General features: G+C 52.3%; 1 protein-coding gene across 1 annotated transcript; it reads left to right on the top strand.

Moving 5' to 3' along the window:
- Positions 1–966: 966 nt before the first annotated feature.
- ERICH3 (glutamate rich 3) lies at positions 967–23,656 on the top strand. The gene is made up of 18 exons (XM_066193039.1): positions 967–1,040; positions 5,411–5,504; positions 6,097–6,222; positions 6,842–6,913; positions 8,657–8,782; positions 9,412–9,489; positions 9,951–10,100; positions 11,235–11,438; positions 12,028–12,202; positions 12,947–13,133; positions 15,039–15,331; positions 16,713–16,937; positions 18,363–18,827; positions 19,094–19,240; positions 19,999–20,094; positions 20,605–22,094; positions 22,371–22,934; positions 23,343–23,656. Exons 1-18 carry the CDS (start codon positions 1,021–1,023, stop codon positions 23,412–23,414), a joined length of 4,584 nt encoding a protein of 1,527 aa, XP_066049136.1. The 5' UTR covers positions 967–1,020; the 3' UTR covers positions 23,415–23,656.
- Positions 23,657–25,556: the final 1,900 nt, after the last annotated feature.

Here is a 25,556-nt window from a genome sequence, read left to right as displayed (position 1 = left end):
TGTCCTTAATAATTGCTCCCTTTACAGAAGGTAGATCAATACTGAGTGTGGGTGGATAATGCCACAGAAAACTTGAGGATGGCGAAGTCTGACATTTTGGAACAGATGCATCAGGAGGGAAGGCTGTCCCTGCTCTTCCTCATTGCAGGGATCTCTGCTCAGATCAGTCACTGAAAGCATTACCCTGTGAGTTTGTACTTCAGCTGGGACTCACAAGAACCGCGGGAAGAAGGGAAAAACGAGCATGGGTGGGTGGTTGTAACTCCTTTATTTCAGTAAACCAGGTGTCCGTTGCCAACGCACACTTTGGCGCTTCCTGTCATCTGGGCTGAGAGATGGAAATCAGGACTGGGCTCCTCAGTGCAGGAAAGACAAGAGGCCGCTGGAGTGGGTCCAGCAGAGGGTCTCTGAAGCATCTCTCCAACGCCGAGACGCTGCCCAAGCTGGGCGTGGTGAGTGTGGAAAGGGGACGACCGAGAGGGGACCTCACCAATCCAAACAAATATTTCCAAAGGGAGTCAGAGAATGGTGCCAGGCTCTGTTCAGTGATGCCCAGCGACAGGATGAGGAGCAATGGCCACGAACTAAAGCGCAAGAAGTTCTACCGCAGCATGAGGAAGAGATTCTCTCCATGGAGGGGGGCAAACCTCTCAAAGAGCTGCCTGGGCAGGGCGCGGAGTTTCCCTCTCTGGAGACATTCCAAACCCACCTGTGTGCGTCCTGTGTCACCTGTTCTAGGTGACCCTGCCTCCGCAGGGGCTTGGACTTGGACTCCCCAGAGGTCCCTTCCCACCCCGGCAGTTCTGAGGTTCTGTGATTCTGTGTCTCCGCGGGGGCGGCGGGCGGAGCACCGGCCCCCTCCCGTCTCTCCCTCCCTCCCTCCCTCCCTGTCCTCTCTCCCTCCCTCCCCTCCTCCGGTCCGGCCCTCCGTCCGTCCTTCCCTCCCTCCCGCCGTCTCCTGGCGACGCCCGGGACGCGGCTCCGGCTCCGGGGCCGGGCTGTGCCGCCGCCGCCGCTGCCATGAGCGCCCCGCAGCCCCGGTGAGTGCGGCGGGCTGGGGGCCCGCGGGCCGGGGTCCGCTCCGTGCCGGCCAGTCAGCCCCGCGGGAGCGGGGCAGGATCGGGGCCAGCAGCGGCGCCCCCGCAGCCCCCACCGGGGCCGGGGGGCTCGGGGGGCTCGGGGGGCTCGGGGGGCCCGACCTGCCCTGAGACACCCCGGGGAAGCTGCGGGCGCCCGGGAGCCCGAGGTCTCCGTTCGGGGAAGGCTTTCCTCCGCGCACGGCGATGGAGCCGCGGGAATGCGGCTGCGGGCTGCGGGTGGTGATGCCCTGGTTACCTCCCGGCCTGCGGACCTGCGGCGTGTGAGCTCAGAGAATCCGGGCTGCCCCGAGCTGATGTCACAGTGAGGAGCAGAGAACCTCTGCAGGGCTCTGTGACAAGATTTGGCACATCCTGGTACAGTGGGCAATGAGCTGAGAAAGGAAGCCGTGGTAGAACTTGCTCCTGGGCCACACAAGAAATCAGCAGAACAGCCCTTTGGCTCCCAGCTCCGTGTCTGGTTGTGAGGCTTTAACTTTCCTCTGGGGGGGGGGAAAGGGAGACAGGTGCCAGGTGGAGCACAGGCACCATGATCCCCTGTGACTCTGCCAATTAATAACTGAAGCCTTGGTGCTCTCTCACATCGTTTATTTGGTGATCGCTGATTTAATTGCACTGTGAAATATTAACTGGGAAGATTTGCTTTACAAAACCCATAGGATGCCTGCTGTGGCTTTGTCTTGATATCCTTCCAAATGAGTGAGAGTGGTCTTAAAATTTACCATGGTACACAGCTCTGGCTCTGAGTGTAGTGCTTTGGGTAAGCTGCCAGCTGAGAACAAATACACTGCTAATAAATAATAGTGTCAATGATCATAGCATCACAGAATTCCAAATAACCTTAAATATAAAATTACTGCTTTAAGAGTGACGTGTTGTCACTGGCTGCAATGCCAGAGAAACAAACATGACACTCATCTCGAGAAGAGCTTCAGACCTACTCCAGGAATCTACAGATCAGTCAGTTTAGGTTCTGTGCCAGGAAAATTGTCTGCTATTCTAATAAAACCCCAGCATTTTTGGAGAGAAGAATGAACAGCATAAATGGGCAGAGGAAAGGGAGTCCCAGGAATACCCAGAAAAGGAATGTGATTACTGTGACACAGTTATGTGTTTTTTCACAGTTTGCTGTGTTTTTTCCTGACGTGGATTTTGTCAGTTCTGCACTTCTGCCTGTTGCAGAGGTTTTAAAGTTGATGTTTGTGTGGGCAGCACGGCGCAGCCAGACCCCGGTGGGCCTGGTGGGCTTGCATTCTTTCCAGTGATAATGGGTTTTGATTCAGGCTCAACACATTTCCTTATTTCCTCTAATACCTTTTGAACTTTGAATTTAATTCAACATTTTTGAGGGCCAGCCTGTTCATAATTTAAATGAGAAAATACATGTTTTGAGGCTTTGGTGAAACAGAAATTGCCACATCGCTGTGTTCAGGTGGGAGCTGCATTTTAACTATTTATAGGATATCTTTATCTAACTAGTTTTGACTAGTCCAGGATATCTTAGAGGGAAGGAATTGAATGAAAAGGAGTTGGATTGAGTTTCTTCTCTGCCTCAACATGCAGTTGCCAAGTGATACCATAAATGGGTACTCAGCAAAATTGGTGGAATCTGATAGTTTCAAATGCAAACTGTGGATAAAAAAGTAACATATAACAGTTGCTATCCTACCAGGGTTTAACTAACAGGCATAAAAGGGTAACCTACATTGTTTGTTTAAAGTTTAATTTATTGTTGGCAGCTACCTTGGAGGTTATTGTGAAACCCCACATAAAATTCCTGTGAATCCATGATCTCTTTACTTTAAAAAAATTGTCCTTTCTTGCCTTGAATATGCTTTTGTGTGTGGCAGATCAGCATAGCAATAGACATTAACTGAATTATCCAGCTGGAAGGGATGTAATAGAGGCACAGTGCATTTAAATCTGCAGCCAAAGGAAACAAAAGAGATCAGTCTCCTGTGTAACCAAAGCACATCCTGCCCAGAGAGCCCAGAGGTCAGGCTGAACAAATCACACAACCTGTACCTGGGCGTGAAAACTGTACAAATGTGAAAGGATTTAGAGTATTACAAACTGCATCCTGGTGTCACTGACTCCTCTCTTTTCCTCAGGGTGAAGTAAGATATGGCTGTGCTAAGAATAGTTGGACAATATAACTGCTGATTATGGATGCTTCAGGTTTTGTGTTCAACTTTCACATCTGAGGTTCAGTTTTTTGAAGCCCTGATCTTTGGTAGCTGGTGATTGTAGTGAGGCCCTGGCACAGGCTGCCCGGAGCAGCTGTGGCTGCCCCACCCCTGGAAATGCTCAGGGGCAGGTTGGATGGGGCTGGGAGCAACGTGGGACAGTGGAAGGTGTCCCTGCCATGGCAGAGTGGCCGGGGAGCTGTGTCTGTGAGCTGGAATCCAGCTCTCCTGTCCTGCCCATGATCAGGGCTGGTCACCCATTCCAGCTGTGTCTGTGCAGCTGGAATCCAGCTCTCCTGTCCTGCCCATGGTCAGGGCTGGTCACCCATTCCAGCTGTGTCTGTGCAGCTGGAATCCAGCTCCCCTGTCCTGCCCATGGTCAGGGCTGGTCACCCATTCCAGCTGTGTCTGTGCAGCTGGAATCCAGCTCCCCTGTCCTGCCCATGGTCAGGGCTGGTCACCCATTCCAGCTGTGTCTGTGCAGCTGGAATCCAGCTCTCCTGTCCTGCCCATGGTCAGGGCTGGTCACCCATTCCAGCTGTGTCTGTGCAGCTGGAATCCAGCTCCCCTGTCCTGCCCATGGTCAGGGCTGGTCACCCATTCCAGCTGTGTCTATGCAGCTGGAATCCAGCTCTCCTGTCCTGCCCATGGTCAGGGCTGGTCACCCATTCCAGCTGTGTCTGTGCAGCTGGAATCCAGCTCTCCTGTCCTGCCCATGGTCAGGGCTGGTCACCCATTCCAGCTGTGTCTGTGCAGCTGGAATCCAGCTCTCCTGTCCTGCCCATGGTCAGGGCTGGTCACCCATTCCAGCTGTGTCTGTGAGCTGGAATCCAGCTCTCCTGTCCTGCCCGTGGCCAGGGCTGGTCACCCATTCCAGCTGTGTCTATGCAGCTGGAATCCAGCTCTCCTGTCCTGCCCATGGTCAGGGCTGGTCACCCATTCCAGCTGTGTCTGTGCAGCTGGAATCCAGCTCTCCTGTCCTGCCCATGGTCAGGGCTGGTCACCCATTCCAGCTGTGTCTGTGAGCTGGAATCCAGCTCTCCTGTCCTGCCCGTGGCCAGGGCTGGTCACCCATTCCAGCTGTGTCTGTGCAGCTGGAATCCAGCTCTCCTGTCCTGCCCGTGGCCAGGGCTGGTCACCCATTCCAGCTGTGTCTGTGCAGCTGGAATCCAGCTCTCCTGTCCTGCCCATGGTCAGGGCTGGTCACCCATTCCAGCTGTGTCTGTGCAGCTGGAATCCAGCTCCCCTGTCCTGCCCATGGTCAGGGCTGGTCACCCATTCCAGCTGTGTCTGTGCAGCTGGAATCCAGCTCTCCTGTCCTGCCCATGGTCAGGGCTGGTCACCCATTCCAGCTGTGTCTGTGCAGCTGGAATCCAGCTCTCCTGTCCTCCCCATGGTCAGGGCTGGTCACCCATTCCAGCTGTGTCTGTGCAGCTGGAATCCAGCTCTCCTGTCCTCCCCATGGTCAGGGCTGGTCACCCATTCCAGCTGTGTCTGTGCAGCTGGAATCCAGCTCTCCTGTCCTCCCCATGGTCAGGGCTGGTCACCCATTCCAGCTGTGTCTGTGCAGCTGGAATCCAGCTCTCCTGTCCTGCCCATGGTCAGGGCTGGTCACCCATTCCAGCTGTGTCTGTGAGCTGGAATCCAGCTCCCCTGTCCTGCCCATGGTCAGGGCTGGTCACCCATTCCAGCTGTGTCTGTGCAGCTGGAATCCAGCTCCCCTGTCCTGCCCGTGGTCAGGGCCAGTCACCCAGGAGCGGATCACCCATTCCAGCTGTGTCTATGAAGCTGAAATCCAGCTCCCCTCTCCTGCCCGTGGTCAGGGCCGGTCACCTAGGGGTGCTGTGGGAGCTGCAGGTGGAGGAGCTGCCAGGTCCCATGCTGTGGTGGTGGCAGTGCTGCTCCACGCTCAGCTCTTGGCCTTAGGGACAAGTCACTGTTACGAATTTCCAGGAGGCCACAAGAAACTGCTTTTACATAATCTAATGGGCATTCGTCTGACCAAATCCAGGGTGATTAACTAAGGCAGCATTTTGTGTAGGAAACTATTGGGTATCTCTGTTTAACTTAAACTGTAACAGTTTGTCAGTCAAGAGAGTTATAAACATCTCCATTTTTTTTTTGCAGACTTCTTGAAACCTACAACAGTCTTACAGACAAACACCTGGTTGGATATTTCAGCAATGCCAGGATAAGAAGACATCTTCAGAAATCAGGACTGGTGAGACTGAAAAGTTTCCCTCAATTCTACATTCAATTCAGAATGTTTTAATGCTTTTTTTCCATATTTCCTATTGCTCATTGGAGTTCCCCTCTGTGAAGTGTTTCACTTTGCAGATATACAGCATCATATTGATTCACTCAGGGTTTTTATACAGTGAAATATAAGCATCTTTGACTTGCTTAAATAGCTTCAGTGTTATTTTCCAAAAGTGTTTAATGGAAAACCAAAGGATCTGGTAAAGGTGAGTATGCTGAACATTTTGTTGAAAGCACTGGTGCGCTCCTAGGTGTGACTCTCTTTTGCGCAGGCAGGTGCAGTAGGGAGGCAAGCGTTAAATCCTTTCCACCCCTTTGGGCAGTGGCCTGTGAAGGGAAAGGCTGTGCCCTGGGCTATCAGAAATGTGGCTGCTGCTCCTTCCCTTTGGCTGGTGGAGCTCTTGGGGCCAAAGATAACACAGTGCTGGAAGGTGACTTCCAGCGCCATGACAGGGCAGAGGTGGAAACTAACCCGGAGGAGGAAGGGGTCTTCTGGGGAATGGTACTGTTTCATCTCCTTTTCATTAACTTTCAGTACTATTTGTGTATGGCAGGTCTCCAGGAGTGGAAGGATAATACCTGAGAAAGAATACCGTCTCAATGCCATGAGGAGGGACCACCAGAAACACGTCCTGAAGTGCCTGGCTGATGCCATATCTCACAAGATCCTTGACATGGAGGTACGCCCTTCCTGAGGGTGTGTGAGCCTTCTCAGGTGTTTCCTTCCTTCCTTGGGGCTGCTAACTTGGACTGGGCTGTTTTCCGTCTGTGCCCTCATGCTTCCCTGGGAGGCTCTTTCCTGCAGGCGAAAAGGACAGTCCTTCTGCTTGAAGTTCCCCACATGAAACCGCCATGGGGCCTCTGGTTGTCAAACCATGCTATTGTGAGAGCCGGCACTGTCCTGGCTTCCTTACTGCCTTTTGGCAGCTCCCAGACTGTGAGATGATATTCACAGGGCTAGTTTGCTTAAAAAAAAATCCTGATAGAAACAAACCAGTTTGAACATGTTTATATATATTTTCTGAGTGCAAAATTTGGGCACATTCCTGGGGTGTGTCAGGAATGGAGTTGGTTCCTACAACTTTACCCACTTAACCAGTTGTTCCCTTGGCTATGTGAAAATATGCAGGTAAAATGCAAATGGATTCAGTCCTCAGCAGTTTTATTACAGTGAGGGGCTCAGTGAGGGGAGTGGCCGGGGGAAGGCATGGGACAAGCAGGACAGAAGCAAGAGTTCCTGCACACAGCGGCAGCTCATAGTGCCCAGTAATGGGGTTTCTCTTCCTCTTGCATTGACAGCGTCATCACCAGCGGGAGGTAAAAAGGAGGCGGGAATGTTCCAGGAGGAGCGACAGGATGCAGCCAGTCGAGGTAAGGCTTGAGCACTGCTGGGTGCTGATGGGACCTGGCAGTCTTGCGTGTGTCGAGTAATAACCATAAGCCTGACCAGTGATTCATTGAGACAAATGCTCTGTCTCTGGCATAGAAAAGTACAACAAGCAGGCAAGTAGAGGATGGTCCTGCCCCAGTTACATCTCCTTCATCCTTTGTCCAGAAGCTCAGGAGCTTCCATTTATGCATTTAATCCTTCTGAATCTAGTTATTCTTCTACTTCTGCAGTGTTCTTGGTTGGGTGATTTAATTGTGAGTTGCATGAAATGGTACCTCCTTGCATTTCTGCCTAGTGATAAATGTATGTGCTGTCTGATATGTCTGTTCGATGCTCCTTTGTTCTTGGTATGACAAAGGTTATTAAATGTTCTCTTTTTCCAAGGCATCTGTGGTTTTACATAAATTCTTCACATTCCTTCTCAAATTTCCAAGCTGAAGGTCCCCAGTCTGAATTTTTCTTACCTGAGCCATTCCAGGCTTCTCATTACTGTTGCTATTTTTTTACCTTTGCTCGTTCTACTATTTCTGTTTTGAAATGGGGAACCATAACAGAATGAATAATTCAAGATACATTCTCCTCTTAGTAATTCTAGCCCTCTCTGCTTTTGACTGCTGATGAGCACTGAGCTCATGTGTCAGGTTGTTTGCCTCTCCACAGGATCTGGGCAGAACGGGCACGTGAGTTATGATAGAGGTTTCAGGAGTCTTCATTTAGGTGTCATGTAGGCTGAACTTGATTCTGTAGTTACAGTCATGAAAATCCCGTAGAAATCAATAGTTCTTCTCCCCCTGCAATTGCCTGAATTCACATGGGAAAAGTCATCCTCGTTTTGTCAGAAACATGCTCAGCATTTTATTTCTGTATTAGGAACATGAATGCTTAGAGAAGAGTGCCTTGAGAAGGTGTCTGCTTCATTGAGCAGCTGCTAAACAGCGTCAGATCTGTTAAATTGTAAATAATACATCTTTTAGCAAGTCATGGGGTAAAGACAGGAGGAGATTTTCCCGAAAGACACTGGTCACCATGAAATTGCAAAGGCGTTGTTTGCTGGTGGAACCCCTGTGGTAGGAAGTCACCCCCAGGAGCAGCGATTTTGGCACCCTGTCAAGGGATCCCGGGTTCGGATAATTTTGGAATGTAAACCAGGAATGCTTCCTTCAGTAAGAGGCCTGCAGATACCTGATCTGTGTGTGCTGTGCTGGGATGCAGGAGCCTGGCTGGAGCCAGCCTGTAATTTAATTCTCACCTCATCCATCCAGTGAGCTCATCCGAGTGGCTGATCTGAAAGGAGAAAGGCAGGTGGCTGAGCAAGGCAGGGTGAGAGACAGAGCTGTCTGTTTCCAGTGGGGCAGCCGTCCCAGCACTGGGTCGGGGAGAAGAGAAGGTGGGGAGAGGCTGCAGCACAGCAGGGAAGTGGCAGGTGCCTCAAATTTAAAAAAGCAAAGAGACCTTCAAACAAAGAATTGTGAGATACACAGAAACAGACATGAATTGAATCTGACGGATCAGCATCTGGAGAGAGCTGCAGGAAAATGAATCAGAGGCGGGGGAAAGTCTTTTTGCTTGTCCCTCACATTCTCCCACGGTTTCCTTTCCATCCAGCTGTTCCATTGGATCCAGGCCAGCTGATTGTCACAGCTGTCCAGTGGAAGACGGACGTAACGAGACAATCACTGTCTTTGGATTCAGTGCCTCAGAATCCCAAATTCCTGTTCTTTCAGGTGGAGAATGTAAGAACAGCAGAAGAAATCACCCATGTGCACTGCCCACATCCACCACCGGCTCCGAGGTGCCACCACGAGCTCTGTCCTCTGGCGGCTGGAGAACGAGCTTGTCACTCACACCGGGTGAGTTCCATCAGTTCTCCGTGGGCTCTCTTGGAAGCACAGGCAGCTGGAATGTGCACGTGGGCCTGAGGACAGAGCTCTCACTGCCTGGATCATTCTGGGTTAGGGCCTCAGCCCCGATCACTTGAGGCTGATTTCCTGTTTGCCCAGCTCTGGCAAAGAGGAATCTCCAGAAACTAGTATTGCAGGAATGGCACAGCAGAACCTAGAAAACACCCCAAAAACTTTGCTCTCTGATAAATCTGCTTCAGTCTTTCCCTTTTAGCTGCATCATGACCTCAGGTAGGCCGGAATCAGTGTGTTGGACTTTGTCAGTGGACACAGGGGCTATAGACAAGGTGACACACGTTGTAAAGCCCTGAAAATGGTGGGGGTCTTTAAGAAAAGAGAGTTGAAGGGATGAAATCAGACTGGAGCTCATTCCAGAGGGCTGTGGTCTAGGAGCTCTGGCTTTTGCTCTTTGTTAACAGCAAAGGTGTTAATATACTCTTGAAATATAACGGTACTAAAGTCTATAGTCAAAGGTCAAATGTCTAGCTCAGTTTCAACTGAGTCTCTATACCAGTAATGATAATTAGTGCAGAATGAAGAGAAACTTTTGAGTCCCGAATGACCTTCTCTTCTTACAGAGAGCACCTGGACTTGATCGTTGTTGTGGACATTATCCTCATCAGCACCAAAGCAGGGAGCATTCCCCCTCTAAGGTGGTGAGTTAACCTCAGTGAAACAGGTGTTAACATTTTAACTTGGCATTCTGAAGGGCATACAAGGAAAACATGAAGTAAAACACTCAAAAAAAGAGCTGAATATTGAACAAAAATAGGTACATTTTTGTTGTGCACTCTCTTTGGGTCCATGTGCTGAAGTCCATAGCAAACTGCAGCAGTTTCTGTGAGTTTATTGTGTTTGCTCCGAGGCTGGGTGGTGAAGGGACAGTAGCAAACCTTGTATTTATGGCCAGGAGTTGTTTTGGATGGTCAGTTAGAGGTGCCTAAAAGGGTCTGGCCCTTTGGAGGCAGACTGGACAATGTCATGTCCTGTAGGTACCGGAAATCACTCGTCACTTCCAGATATCTTCATCAGTGCTGCTGTTTTTCTTTGTGGTGCAGCTCTGCACTGGAATCTATACACTGAGATTCTGTCATTGTTTTTCTTTCTCCTTTTGTAGAGTTCCTTACGACCAAACACAGCTCCAGGAAATGTGCAGCAGCTCCCTCACCTCCAGCCCCTTCCCGGCTGGGCTGCAGCAAGGTCTGTACCAAAGGCTTCCAAACAGAAGTGCCATGCACTGGAACATGATCAGCACTTTGCCTGTGGGGTGAGGCTGTACTTCCTTCTGAAAATAATAGCATTTTCGGGACAGTTTGATAATATTGTTTAAGTACTGTAGCTCCCAGAACTCTATACATCAGGGAACATCCCTTTCAAATGGCATCAACTTTTATTTAAACTGTCATTTTTCACTTCCCCTCAACTTTCAAGACATTGTCTTACTGGACTAATGCCTAGTTCTTGATCACAGTGAGTAAAAATGTGGTGACTTACCTTTTATATTATAAAATCATGCTAAGTGGGCTGGGAGAATGAGAGTCAAACATGGTCTTGATATATTCGCAGTTACTTTAAAGTGATATTTGGACTTGTCTTCTGTTCTGTTCATCAAAAACATAATGTAATTGGTTTTGTGATATGTGCTCCATGGGGTCAGAGGCTTTTGGGGTGGGACTGTGACCTGCTACCAGTGGCTGGCAGACACTGTGTAAACAACTCCCTTCTGATCTGCATTTGCTGTGCATCAGGATGGTTACGATTCTTTCTCCAGGAATTTGCTGGTTGGTCCTGTTTATGTCTTCTCAAATGATGGGTGATTTAATGGTTTCTTTAGCACTCACAACTGACAAAACAGCTAAATCAGATGTCAGTTCAGAGAACACGATGCAGAACTCAGAGCCACAGCAGGCAGTGTTTACAGAACTTGTTCTCTAGTGATGTCTCACTCTTGGGGGCCGTGGTCCATTTCATCCTGCAAGGGGACTCAATCTCTATTCAGAGGAGCAAGCAGCATTTTGAGGCACATCTTGTATAACCGATGCCAAGTGATGTTTCTGTTGCTGGCTGCTCTGGGGTTGTGCTTTCCAGCTGCAGGGGAGCCCTGCAGGGCTGTGCAGGGTTCTGTCTGAGATGAGGGCTGCAGCCAGGGCTGGCTGTGCAGGGCTGTCTGCATCTCTGAGGGTCACACTTTCAAGCAAGAAGAATGTTGCCTAGCAAATTAAAAGAAAGGGGTTTAGCCCAGAAATATTTCACTGAGCCAAGTTTCAGGCCCTGAGTCAAGGAGCTGTTTCAGCAGGACGCATGTTGCTCAGAGTATCAAGCAGTCAGACCATGCCCAGTTCCACCCGCTCTGGAGCTGCTTTAGCAAAAGCTGCGCCACTTGGTTAAAATGCTTTTCCAGGGGGAGAGGAATGAGCTGAGGCTCCTGGATGCCATGGCTGGCGTGTCCCCGTACCGGCTGCCCGTCATCGGCCGGTGCCTGGTGCCGGTGCCGCCGCCCGGGATGCGCGGGAGGCGCCGGCGGGCGCTGGTGCTGCGGCCGGAGCCCTCCACAGCCACGCGCTTCTACCCCACCACCGGCTTCAACGAGCAAGTGCTGATCAGGGTGAGGCCTGTCCGAACGTGTGCAGCTGTGTTCCAGCCCTCGCTGGGGCGTTTGCCTCGGGCTGAAAGATGGGCATGCCTAGTTTGCATGAGGAAAATGTCTAACTGTAAAAATATGTAATTGCTGTGCATGCCTCTGTAAGCTAAAACATTTGGTGTTTTTCATCAGTTGGGGAGAAAAAAGGTGCTGAACAACAACCTATAGCAACTGTCATTCAAAGCCTTCCACTTCAGTCACTCTGATCCTGTCTCTGGCACCAGGATCTCAGGGATTTGTGAACTGCATCAGTTACTGTCTCCAGCCAGTTTTAACTCCTGTAAATAAAGTTGTGGGAACCCAAGACTTGGGAGGAATGATGTGGGTCATTAAACCTGGTCCCTGCAATTTAGGGCTATTCAATGCATTGGGTTTCCGGTTGGAAATATATCCCAGACCCTCTGCATGTTACAAACACTTCCCAATTTTATCAGCTCAGCACTTGTTATAAAAGGCTGGAAGTCTCAAGGGCGTGCTGCACAGATGTGAGCTTTGTTCTCACCCCTTGTTGGAGCCGGCAGCTGAAGGCATTCCTGTGCATTTTCTGCTGCAGAATACCAGAGGGTACCCCAAGTCCCCGTTGTGCAGCAACGCCTTTGTCACCATGGTCTACCGAGGGAAGAGTAAACACGTGTCCCACCGAGAGTACAAGGATGAGATCAGAGTCTATCAGCAGCACTGTGGAACAGAAAACATTTGTGTCTACAAAGGCGAGCTGCTGGAAGGAGGTAAGGACGGAGTCAGAGAGTTCCTATTGATTCTGGCAACATTGTTTTAGCTAAAACTTTGCCCTGACATCAGAATGATTTCAGCTCAGCTTGGTCGAGATATGTGCATCCAGGGGTGTTTATAACACCTGCCTCCACATTAAATCTGGATCTGCTGTCCCATGGTTGAAAGTGAGGTTACAGTTACTTTTACAAGGATGGTAGAAGAATTTAGAGAATTGATTTAGCAAGATACTTGTGGCTTAGGTTAATTTTCTGTAGAGATATATCGTTAATAGAGCACTTGTAGCAATAAAATGTCCTTAAAAAGGGGTCACCTGCATTGCTAAAATACATCAGCGAATGTTATTCCAGAAGGAGAAGTATGTAGTGGGAGCCCAGTTCCCATCTCTTTTTATGTGAGTGCAATTCCATCACACCAGTTAAAGATGGATTTTGTTCTGGGAAACTGGGCACAGGAAATGGCTGGGAGGCTCTGGCCTTTGTCCTGCTGTGGCTGAGAGTGGCCAGACTGACAGTGTGACACTTGTCCTTGCTGTCCCACCTGAGGACTCTGGGGCTGGCAGAGCCAGGGCTCTGTGTGTGGAGGGGAAGAGTTGAACCCGCTGTCGAACAGACCTGAGAGCCCCGTGCCCATCCACAGAGGGCTGGAGCTGTGGTGGTGCAGCTGAGACACAGCAGCTGCAACAGGCTGACAGTGAAGGGTAATCCTTTTCCTCGAACCCTTTCTTTTTGTGACTGCAGATACCTTCCAGTTCACCTCCAAGAGGCACCTGGGCTTCCCGTTCAGCCTCACCTTTTATCTCAACGGGCTGCAGGTTGAGAGGCTGAGCTCTTGCTGCGAGTACAGATATCAGAGGTGTTCCCAGCTGCGAGGCACAAACAACTACTTCAGGGTTCTCCATGTCACCGGAGCTCCTCCTTGCTACAGGTGTGGAGAAAGTGCACTTTGTTCCCTGGGACTCCCTTTGGAGGGAGTTTCCACCTCGTTTCTCTTCTCTCATCTCTCTGGCTCCACACAGCTCTGTAAAACCTGCTCTGTTTCAGTGCCCCCTGGGAGGTGCAGGATGGAGGTCACTGTCAGGTGTCACCTCCCGGGGTCCCCGTGGTGTGTGCACAGCCTGGGGACAGTGCTTGTGCTGGAGCAGGGGGCACTGGCTCCGGGGTGGGGTACGAGCTCCTCCCGTGTGGCTGTGAAAGAAATACCGAGCATGCTGCACAGTTAGCTGTGGTTTCCAGAGGCTTTTTTTGTGATAGTTGATTTTTAAACAGCTCTGCCCCTGAAGTGAGGTTCTGTTGTGATACCCCCCTGGCTTCAGAATCAGGCAGCACTGAGTATTTGCCATGATTCAGAAACTAAATATGTGCAGAAAGGTCTTGGGCTTGGGCAAAAGTCACTGCTGTGACCAACAGCTGAGATTCTGCCAAGAGGTTTTCATTTTCATAAAATCTTCATTTTCTGTAATTGTTAACTCAGGCCATACAAGTGAACTTATGGACATGTGGATAATTTAAAATCCTTAATGTTCTGTTAATAAATAATTTTTAAAAGAGTAGCAAGCAGATGGAACAAGAAACTCTCCACAGAGGTGTACTCTGTTCCTTCAGATGAGGACTGAATTCTAAGAAGAAAAAAAAAAAAAAAGAAGCCAGTTTATTGTACCATAATTTTTGCTCCAGTGTAACAATGAACATGATTTATGTAAATGCATGTTCAAAGGAGTGAAAAGCATCTGAACTCAGAATGGATATAGTAGCTATAGATGTTAGGAAATGCCCAAATCTCAGCTTTTTGTGATTTCTAGAAAGATTTGAAGTGAATTTTCTGAATTTAATATAGTAACCAAAAACTAATTAATTCATTCCTAAGTTACTTCCCCTTTCTGTCCCCCTTTCCCTCTTGCTCTTAGTGATATCTCTCTTTTCCTGCCTCTTATCAATCCAGCCAACCATATCTGATGACTAAACCCCATCTGCATTAACCTGATTTCCCTATAAATGACAACAATTTTCACATCCCTTTAGGCCAAGCGCTCTCGTGGGTTTGTTTTCTGCTCTGACATGCATTGAGTGCCCACTGGTTCCCAGTAAAAGTCCCATTGGTTTTCCCTGGAGGGTCAGGGCTTTGGCTCACACCGAGGTGATGCTGCAGTGGTTTCTGTGCTGTGCTGTCAGCCTTGTTCTGGGAGCTTTCTGCTGGCCAAGGTCCAGCATTTCTGTACAGCTCCTGACTGCAAGAGAGAGAGAGAGCACAGCACTCCATTTTATACAGGAGGAGCAGTCTCAACAACTCATTCAAAATGCTTTGTTTTCCATCTGTTTGGGTTTCTTTTAGGTAGGAAAAGAGAACGAGAAAATTATTACCTTTCAACCTTCTCCTTCCCCCACAGTTCTTAGACCCAGCAGATAAGTTCAGGAACCCCCAGTCTCACCCACAAACCCTCAGTTATCACGGTTCGGGGAGTTACAGCAGGATCTGATCCAGGACTCGTCTGACTCACAGCTCCTCTGCCTTTCTCAGTGGTTCTGTCTTCACAGCCAGTGCTTGGTGCAGCCTCAAATTAATGGGCACCTGTAAAAATCTTGGTTCTGTTTGTATGTCAGTTGTTGCCCGTAAGTGCGGGCAGCATTACTGTCCTTCAGGGAAGAACTGCATTGTGTTAGGGGAGCTCTCTGGGGTTTCAGGGTGCCTCTCCTTGGGGGCCGTGGTGTCAGTGCACAGGCAGATGGGTGCTTGGTTCCACTGCTAATAACGAGCTGAACTCCCTGTGTCTGCTGCCCTCCATTGTTCAAAGGAAGAAAAAAGCAAAACTTCCCCATTTGTGTTGTTTTACAGGTGCATTGCTGCGATGGGGCTGGACAAAAAGCTGTTCCCTCCCAAGAAGAGGAGGTCCAGGTGCTGTCACAAGCCGGTGTGTTGCTGGGGACATGCTCTGCACTGCGACCCATGTGACAGCATTGAGCAGAAATCAGTGGAAGAGTCGGTGTCAGCCACCGTGCCGTGCAATGAAACAAGTGTGGAAACTGAGGAGGAAACACTGGAGACTGCAGAGGAGTCCAGCGAGGAGGAAACAGAAGACGAATCTAGTCTGGAGGACAAGGAGAGTCAGAGAGACACCAGTCATAGTGGTACAGTATTCCCAAACATGAGCAGGGGATGGGAAATAGGAGAGGATGTGGTGATGTCTGTGTCACATCGCATTCACAGAGAGATTTTAATTCCTACTTCCTATTCCTATTTTTGCTTTCACAGTTCTGCCGTGTTGCTGCTCATCTGGCAGTTATTAATCCCTCCGGATGTGTGTTTGGGATTAATGAAGCGTTTTTCCTTCAGGAGGAACTGCCCTTCTGACAGTCACCTAAAGAGACCTCACTGCTAACACTGCAATTGATTTTTAATACAGGAAAATAAATCTCCTTATTCCCTTAGTTCTCATTGTCTTGGTAATTGTTTGTTTGCCTAAGTGGTTCTGCATCAGGAGCTCTTCATTTCTGTCCTTGCTGTTCTGTCATTTCAGTGTGTAAAAGCCCTGATGGAAGGAAAGGAGGGCAGCAATTAAATCTGCAAAGTGAGGAATGATGGGCACGAGGGACAGCTGGTGTGGCAGCAGGGACAGCTGGCCTGCGTGGTGCAGGTGTGTTCCCTGCGTGTGCAGGGAGCAGTGCCGTGTCCGGATTTGGGGTGGGAACCACCAACATCCCTGTGCTGGGGCCGGGGTGCGCCCGGCACAGCTTTGGTGGGGAAGGGGAGCCTTCTCCAATGCACCTGCATGAAGAGGGTCTTCACCTGGAGAGCCAGGCAAAGTGCTGGGACTCGAGGATCCTGGTGGATCCCTTCCAGCCCAGCTGCCTCTGTGATCTCTGAGGTGTCACAGCTTGTCAGGCTGGACTCCAGAGTGTGGATGTCAGAGTGGTAGTTCTGTGCAGGCTTTGCTTGCCCTGGCTGTTCCCCTGGGCCCTGGAGGAGCACGCTGGAGCAGGGTGATGACAGAGTGCCTCTGCAGTGCCCTTTGGCTGGAGTACATTAAATTCATTGAGCTTATGAGACACTTCTTTGCTATTTAGCCATGTCAATACACATTTATCCTACTGTGTGCTACAATATCTTACCTTTCTCCAGCTTTCTCAATTGTTTGTGATTTTTTTTCCATCACCACCAGTTTTTCCTTCTGTAATAAGAGATTCTTACATTTAATTTCTGAATTTTCCCAGCTCCGAATTTTTCTAGTACTTTCCATGGCTGGTAATTTTGTTTATTTTTGTTTTAATATATTAATCGTAGTTGTAGTTTTGCTGCATTTTTGCTGCTGTGTGAAGAACACGATCCTTTTTATGATAATGTGCTCTTACAATTCCTATCTGTGGTCTTAGATTCTCTCGTGGCTTTAAAAAGACTGAGCAAATTCAAGGGCAAAAGGAGATTAAGTATGTTAACTTCTATCTGCTTAAAAAGAACTTTATTAATTGTGAATTCCGTTTCCTGTCTCACACTACAATTCTTCTGTTTTAGAATATGATGATGATTTTGAACCAGATGAAGAAGTTAATGAAGAAGGACAGACTGGTGATCAAATGAATGGAGTGTCAGAGTCATCCTCAGATGATAAAACCCGTAATTTAGACGATGGAAAGGAGAGTGAAACCTCATCCCAGAAGGTGCTGCAGGGCTCTGACAGTGAAAAAGATGAAAGTGACGGATGTTCTGATGGCAGGGGCTCTGAAGATGATCAACAAGGTTAGTTGTGTTCATAACAAGGCCTGGAGAAGCTGAGCTGATGCATGTTTTACAGTTTGTGTGTGCCCAGTATGTACGTTGAGCCTGCATAGGAAATCCTGTGCCCTTCCGACTGAAATGGTGAAAGACAGCTGTTTTATTAATTCTGCCACTGAGGTGCAGGCAGCCCCCTGGCAGTGAGAGCATGGGCCTTTCTGGGCTGTTTAGGTGCTGACATGGAGCCTGGCAGCAGGCTGGCCCTGAGAACCCTGGCAGGACAGCTCTCCGTGTCAGCAGCCTCTCACAAATGGGGATCTGTGACCCCTTACAGCCCCTGAGGGGTCCCAAAAAACCTGACAGGCCACCCTGGGTTTTAACGTGCTGTCTTTAATGGCCCTGAATATGGCCCGAATTTATTTGGCTGTGCCAGAGATCTAGAACTAGATTGTCTGAAGGGAAAGGTGATGGTGCAGGGCTGGGAGTTGGACTTGATCCTTGTGGGCACCTTCCAACTCAGCTTATTCTGTGATTCTGTGATTCTGTGATTCTGTGATTCTATGACTCTGTCTGTAGAGGAACCCATCTGGATTTTCCTGTGGTGGAGAAGTAGTACTCTGAGTGGGAATCTTTAAACTGGGGCTGTACGGTTTCTTGGTGCAACGTCTTTTTCAGAACATGCACTTCTGCATGGGTTATAGTTCCGACAGTTATTTACTCAGTTTGACTGGATTTTTCTGCCTCGAGTTAGACCAATCTCCTCTTGAACCCAGAATATGGACAGCAGCAAGGCTGTGCAGCAGTCAGCTCTGCTGGTCAGCTCACTGTTAAATGAGGGATTTCTGCCTTTTTCCCCCTCAGATTTTCCATTTATGAATTTAAAATGATGATGTCTGTATGTTTTCTTAGAGGAGACAGTGAACTTCATCTCCAGTTCAACCTGAAGGGTTTACAGATGGTTTTGGAGATCTCTAATATTCAATGAGTTAACAGAAGGGCACTGAGGGATTGTTGCCATGGTTGAAATCTTTTGTCAAAATGACATATCAAAAATGAAGCTGTTGGTCTGTGCTAAACCCTGTCTGAGCTATATTTGGAGGTGCATTTGGAGGTGTATCTCCGTGTGATTGATAGAACTAATCTGGTGTATTTCCATTATCAGAAAAAAACCCTTCCACATTAAATGGCTTTAATTTTAAAACTTCATGCATCTGGGCAATGTTGTTCTATTTACACTTTCTGGAATTTGTCACAGTATCCTCAGATGGTGTAGTCCCAAGAATGCTGTTGGATGGGATTGTGCCCCTTTGTGAGCGCCCAGTGAAGGCAGAAGTTTAGTGACAAACACTAAATGAAGTTTGCTGTTTTCAGAGGGGAGGCCTGCAGAGTCAGAATCATTCATGAGCAGAAGTTTAGTGACAAACACTAAATGAAGTTTGCTGTTTTCAGTGGGGAGGCCTGCAGGCTCTGTCTCATCCATGAGCACTCAGTGCAGCACTGACACTGACCCTCATGACACGATGACAGACAATGTGAACGGCAAAGAGGACTGCAACATCAAAAGTCCATCTGACAGTGCAGCACATGCACCCTGTGGAAATGAGAACGGGGAGAAGAAACTGCTCAGAATGGAGGAGAACCAGGAGACTTCTGCACTGGGGAAGAAAGGAATAGATGAAGCAGAAAAGGCAAAACCAGAAGCTCCAACAGCAAGGGAAGATTCCAGAATTTTTCATGAAAACATAATGGCAATGCAGCATGACAATCCTGAGGTTAATGGGGAATTCAAACAGACTGAGTTGGGAGAAAGTGACACGAGTGAGGAGGAGAAATGTCCCCCAGTGCCTTGGGAAAGCAGGGCACTGAACGTGGAGGATGGCAAGGAAGAGTCTCCCTGCTGTGAGGAGGGGGCTGGTGAGTACAGTCGCCCTGCACGGCTCTGCATGCCTGTGCTGCTGCGTTTGCCTTTGCACTGTGCACGGTGCGGCTCAGGAACTTGCTGGAGCCGCTGAGAGCTCAGTGTCCACTCAGAATGGAGCACTGGCTCCGTGGTTCTCTGTTTCAAGTGTGAGGAGTTGTCCAAAAATGAATTTTAAACCCTTTTAAAGCTGGGATGGCTTCTACTCCCCTTTTGCTCTTTAATTGTTTCTCTTTCTTGCTTCCTGTATTCTTTGTGATAGTGTTTGAAGATTGCAAACTAGTCCAGGAGGAAATAGAAAAAGCAACTGGAAATGATTGTCCTGTGAATTCTGACCCTGAACCTGGTGATTTGTGTGCCAGTGAGGAGGAAAAGAATGCAGCAAATACAGAGCATGGTGTCAGCGGAGGTAAGATTGGCTGTCAGTCAGGGACAAGGGTTAAATTGCTCACCTGAAGTATTTTAACAGAAGTGTTTGCCCTTTCCCTTTCCTTTGGCTATCAAAGTCTCCTTGTGCTTTTTTCTTTCCTAACTTGTAAAAAAATCAGGTGATGACTAGCTGGCATCTGTAGTCATGTATAGTTAATGGTTTTTTGGCAGTTAAAGGGTTCTAGGAGAAGAACCCAGGCCATGAAAAAACTGAGAGTCAGGAAAATAGCTGTGGAAAGCAGGAATGCAGTGAGGTTCCATGTGCTTCCAGGTAGTGTGCAGCCTCCTTGGGAAATGCCTTGGTTCCCAGGGGCAGGAATCAACCCTGTATTATTTCCTGGATATCCCAGAATCCACAGGAAGCTGAATGTTCTTCCTCCTTTGTGGGCATATTTCACATGAGCAATTTGCCCGCTATCCCTGACTTTGTGAGTGTCACTGTCAAGCTCATGGGTGCTGCACACACACACACACACACACACACACACACACACACGAGCTCCCTGCAGATAGGGAGGGCGGCAGAGCAGGCGTGACTGGCCTTGCATCAACATTTTTGCTGACATTCTTTGTGCCAGAACAGCAGAACCAAAGACAGCAGCACAGCAAGTTCTCTTTGGGTGCCCAGGCTGGTGCCCCTCCCTGCAGAGCGGAAATGGCACCTTTAGCCCTAACCCTGTAAAGCCTGTCACACTGACACGGTGCTGAGTAAACCAACGTCTCATTCTTTCCTACCAGCTCCAGATGGAAGTTCCTTGGCAAGAGGGAAGAGAAGCCCTGACGTGCAGGAGGCAGCAGGAGGAGCAGTACGAGAAGGGCTGGAGACAGGGCAGGGCACAGGGCAGAGCACAGGGCTGGGGACAGGGCTGGGGACAGGGCAGGGCACAGGGCTGGGGACAGGGCTGGGGACAGGGCAGGGCACAGGGCAGGGGACAGGGCAGGGCACAGGGCAGGGGACAGGGCTGGAGACAGGGCAGGGCACAGGGCAGAGCACAGGGCTGGGGACAGGGCTGGGGACAGGGCAGGGCACAGGGCTGGGGACAGGGCTGGGGACAGGGCTGGGGACAGGGCTGGGGACAGGGCAGGGCACAGGGCAGGGCACAGGGCTGGGGACAGGGCTGGAGACAGGGCAGGGGACAGGGCAGGGCACAGGGCAGAGCACAGGGCTGGGGACAGGGCAGGGCACAGGGCTGGGGTCAGGGCAGGGGACAGGGCTGGGGACAGGGCTGGAGACAGGGCAGGGCACAGGGCAGGGGACAGGGCTGGGGACAGGGCTGGGCACAGGGCAGGGGACAGGGCAGGGGACAGGGCTGGGGACAGGGCTGGGGACAGGGCAGGGCACAGGACAGGGACACACCCTGCAGCAGGACGGTGCTGCTGAGGGAGGGGCTGGCAGTGCAGAGAACCGAGGAGGAGCAGAACGGGCAGGGCATTCCCTGCCCCAGGCGGGCGCGGGGGCTGCGCTGGAGGAATCCACACCCGGGGAACATCCCAGAGAAAAGGGGACAGGGGGGACAATGAAGTTGGGCACAGAGGTGTCACCTGGGGAGCACCAGGTGCTGGTGGAGGGAGAGGTGGCACTGGGAAAGGCACCGGCTGGGGGACAGGGGCCAGCTGGGGCACTGCCAGGATGGGAGGCAGACAGAGCCGTGCCCCGGGGGCAGGAGGGCGCTGGGGGCATCACTGAGGAGGAGGAGGAGGAGGCTGCAGAGGAAGGCCCCAAAGGAGCAGCAGGGCCGCCAGCAGAGGAGGAGGAGGCGGGGGAAGCAGTGTCCCAGGCAGGGCAGTCCCCGCGGCAGGGAGGGTCTGCAGGGAAGGACGCTGCGGTGGGCGCTGTGCCAGAGGGAGAGGAGGCTGTGGAGGGTGCTGGCAGGGCAGCAGGTGGGATTGCCGGAGCTGCCGGCCCTGAACGAGAAGAGGCTGTGGAAGAAGACATTTCCGAAGGGCAAGAGGCTATGGGAAAGCCTGGGGCTCTCCGGGAAGCACTGGGGGATGTGGAAACAGGAGAGGCAGCACCAGGAGGGGAAGCGTTTGTAAAGCCAAGTGAGTTTTCCCAGCTGAAAGCGTCAGGAGAAGAGTGGCTGGAGACGGGGAAAGCTGTCACAGGAGCGGCAGAACTTGAGAGTGCTCAGGCATGGGAGGTGGGAGGGAAGGCTCCCCGGAGGGTGGAGGACACGATGGAAGAGTCTGTGGAGCCTGGCACGGGTCCTGTCCGGGAAGCGGCACCGGGGTCAGGGGCTCGGGGGGCTCCTGCCACTGGAGGGTCAGTGCGGGCGGAGGAGACGCCGGCAGCGCAGGAGGAGGAGGAGGGTGCAGCAGAAGCGCTTTGGAGTGTAAACCCGTCCCAGGGCAGCAAAGCAGAGACAGAGAGAGCAGAGAGAGGAAGAGCCGAAGGAGAGGTGGTGGGAGGGTCTGCTGGGGCGGCCGGAGCGGGCTCGGGAGGTGACGAGGAGGCCGCAGAGAGAGCAGCAGGTTCAGAGGAGGCGGCAGCCGGGACACAGGGGTGGCTGGGCTGTGGAGAAGGGAGAGGGAAGGGGAGGTCTCCCGGGGAGGGGGTGGTGGGCGAGGCGGGGCTGTGCGGGCCCCGGGCGGGGGAGCCGGGGCTGGTGGCCATCGCTGTGCTGGGCGGCCACGCCGGGCCGGGAGCCCCGGGCAGGGGGCCGGCGGTGTCCGGGACAGTGGCCGGGGCGGTGTCCGGGGCAGTGCTCGGGGGGCCGGCAGTGGCCGGGGCGGGCACAGGGGCGATGGCACAGGAGGTGACAGGAGCAGAGCGGGGGGCACAGGGCGGGCCAGGGCCGGCAGTGGCACAGGAGGTGACAGGAGCAGAGCGGGGGGCACAGGGCGGGCCAGGGCCGGCAGTGGCACAGGAGGTGACAGGAGCAGAGCGGGGGGCACAGGGCGGGCCAGGGCCGGCAGTGGCACAGGAGGTGACAGGAGCAGAGCGGGGGGCACAGGGCGGGCCAGGGCCGGCAGTGGCACAGGAGGTGACAGGAGCAGAGCGGGGGGCACAGGGCGGGCCAGGGCCGGCAGTGGCACAGGAGGTGACAGGAGCAGAGCGGGGGGCACAGGGCGGGCCAGGGCCGGCAGTGGCACAGGAGGTGACAGCCCAGGCGGTCGCCCAGTCTGGGAGGGACGGGGAAGGGGTGGGCGATGGACCTGCGGCTGGTGGGCGAGAGGAGAGCCAGGAGGCGGCGGGAGGGTGCGAGGGAAGGGGAGCGGTGCCGGCGGGGGCCGGGGGCCGGGACGAGGCGCAGCGGGAGCCGGGCGCGGTGCTCGGGGCCCCACGGCACGGAGAGGTGCCTGGAACGATGTCACTGGGGGAAGGGCCGGCTGCAGAAACCTCCCCGAGCCCCCCTGCCCGTGGGGACGGGCCAGTGGAACCGGGGGCGAGAGGGTCCGCAGCAGGCGAAGGGCTGTGCCCGACGGCTCCGGGGACAGGGACAGCGCGGGGCAGGGCCGGGATGGAGCAGGGGATGGAGCAGGCAGGAGTGAAAGCCGAGGGGGAACGGCCGAGCCCCTGTGAAGACACGAGGGAGAGCGCGGTGAGGGATGTGTGGGAGAGTGCAGGGAGCGCCGCTGGAGCCGCGGAGCAGAGCAAGGACGGTCCCGTCGGAGCGGGCCCGGGTGTCCTGGCAGCCGCTGGTGCGGGCGAGAGGAGCCGCAGGCCGCGGCAGGTGAGTCCGGATCAGCTCTGCCCCGGCATTCCCCAGGCTGATTCCTGTCAGACACAGCACGCGCCACCTCGGCCCATTCCTTATCTCTCCATTCCTTATCCTGCCCATATCTGCTGATGGTGTCTGGGTCAAGGGGGGATAAATCCTTTTGGGTGGCGGCTTCGGCATTGTTTCCTGCTCCCCAAATCCCGTGCAAATAAATCTCTTGGCTGTGGCACTGATTCCCTCCCTCCCCTCCGGCCGGGCAGAGCAGCTCGCCCTCCCCAGCACGTCGCAGTTCTGGCGGCACGGGGTGAGCCCTGGGAGCGCTCGGCTTCCCTGGCCTGTCCTTGCAGGAGATGACACAGCAGAACCTCAGCAGCTCCGAGCTCAGCACGTTTTCTGTGGTGTTTGGTCGCTGTTTTGCAGGACGGCGCACACCCAGACCCACCCATCGCGTCCTCCGAACGGCCTCAGGATGGGGAAGAAGCTCTGCTCTGAGCCTTTTCTGCAGCTCCTCAGTGTTGTGTCCTGCCACATGCGCTCAGCCGGCCGTGGCTTTGTGCCGGCTGGGTGTCACCCCCCTGTTTACTCTGTGGGAACCACAACCACCCGTCACGTCTCACTGGAGCAGCTCCTCAGCGTGCAGCAGACAGCTGAAACCAGCTCGTGTGTGCCAGCCCGGGAGACAGCGTCCTTTGGAAGGGTGAAGACAGTAATCACAAGGGTTGTTCCACAGCTGCCTGGCTTGTTTTTCTCGAAAATCGGAGAGATGCTGGAGTGACTGAGCTTTCCCTTCTCCCCCAAGCACCCCTCGCTCCTGCAGGTGGGCAGGGCTTTTATCCCGGGATCTTCCCCACCCCATGTCAGGGGAGGGGAGCCCTCCTGCCTGCACGGTGCCCCTGTGCCAGGAGCCCTGGGGGGCTTCCCTCTCCTTGGGGATCCGGGCTCGCTGCTGGCCACGCCTCGGGGCACTCTCGGCGTGTGGAAATGTTGGAAGTTGTCAAATCAGAACAATCCTAACAAGTATCTGCAAGTGCATGGAGCCCGGCCTTCTGCTTTTGCCGGAGACACCCAGGAGGGGTCCATGGAAGCTCAGCTGAGGCTGCCAGGGGGGCCTAGAGTTGTCTCAGCCCGGAACTGGCTGCCCACCTCTGCTGCCCAAGGCTCTTCTCAGCTCTGCTGCTCCTCTGGCAGCCCTGGGGCCCCTCGGAGCCCTTTGGGCAGGCCCCTGCTGGGGCTGGGTGTGCGGCAGCCTCCCTCCAGGCACTCCGAGCTTGGTGCGTGCAGCAGACTCAGCCCTGCACAGTGGGGGACTGTAACTGCATTTTCGGGTAGGGAAGACACTGGAATGAGCAGGATTTTGAGTGGGTTGGTGCTGTGAGTCACTTCAGGTCGATATCCATGGAACTGGAAACTCAAATGTGACCAAGTGGTTGCTGTGCGTTTGCTCCTAGAGACATTCCTGTACTAGAGATGTTTGCATTTGTACGTCCAGTCTGCACACTCGTGCTGAGGACTGTCTCCGAGGTTTGTGTTTTCTGTGTCCATACCCACACCTGCACTCAGGTCTATTAAATACCTGTACCAGTCTGTGCAGCTCCTTCAATCTGTGCCAGTGCTCTAACTGTGGGAACAGCCCCTGCCAGTGCAGCAGGGCCTGAGCTTCGGTGTTTGTCTGTGCTTGCCAGTGGGCTGACTGACGTTAGGCTGAGTGTTTGTGCCACTAAAGCCACTTTGTGCAGGTGTGTCTCTACAGCTCATGCCCAGGGCCGTGGGGGTGGCCGCACCTGGGCGTTGGGACACACGGGTGGCGATTCCAGGGTTACAGGTGAGCGAAGACAGGGAGGGATGCAGGGATTTGCCTTTGCAGAGATTCCCTGGGAGCCCCCCGGGGGCATCAGAGAAGGCCTTGATGAACAGAGCAGCGTGACTGCAAGGAACTGCACTGCTGACAGCTCATTATTTAACATTCTTGAAATATTTATAAGTGACACTTATGTGGATGGTTGCAACAGTTGAGGGAAAGAATCCTGTGGTTAGGAACATGTGTGGGCTTCCAAAACATTAGTGTCCCTGTCATTTGAGCAGACAGAAGTTTGGTAATAAGCAAAATCATGGAAATGGATAATTTTTAATAATTGTATAGGTTTGGAAAAGCTTCCCATGGTCCTTTCTGCTCTCCTATGTGATGCTAATTAGTAATTAACTTCAAAGTGAAAAGTAGGCTGCACTTAGGGAAAAACAAGATGTGCAGCAAAAAGAAAAAAAGACTAATTATTAGAGTGAGCATATGTGAGCAAAGCAAACTATCCAACAGTGTTGCCACTGGCAAAATTCATTCTTGGCTCATTTTTAACTCCCTGAAGTGTCAGGTATTTCAGTTGCCTGTCACTGGCTCCTGATGGTTGTGCCTCAGACATGTCTCACACAGCTGGAACCTGGTGACATTCCACAGCTGAAGAGACGCATTTCATCAGTTCAAAACCATGCCAGCTGTGCACTGCAGACACAGGGTGGGAGAAGTTCAAAGTCCAGCTCCTGGAACTGGGCACCAAGCCCTGGCATTGCTGGCAGAGGTGTGGGTGGTGACCCACAGACACCTCCGAGGACGCTGGGGTGGACAGTTCGGGCAGCTCACCC

The sequence above is a fragment of the Chamaea fasciata genome, unplaced genomic scaffold (genome assembly GCF_029207755.1).
Source record: "Chamaea fasciata isolate MVZ Bird 193981 ecotype frontalis unplaced genomic scaffold, bChaFas1.0.hap1 SCAF_10, whole genome shotgun sequence".
NCBI classification, from domain to species: domain Eukaryota; kingdom Metazoa; phylum Chordata; class Aves; order Passeriformes; family Sylviidae; genus Chamaea; species Chamaea fasciata.
The sequence above is the reverse complement of the archived record's forward strand: the minus strand, read 5'-3'. Positions and strand labels throughout refer to the sequence as shown.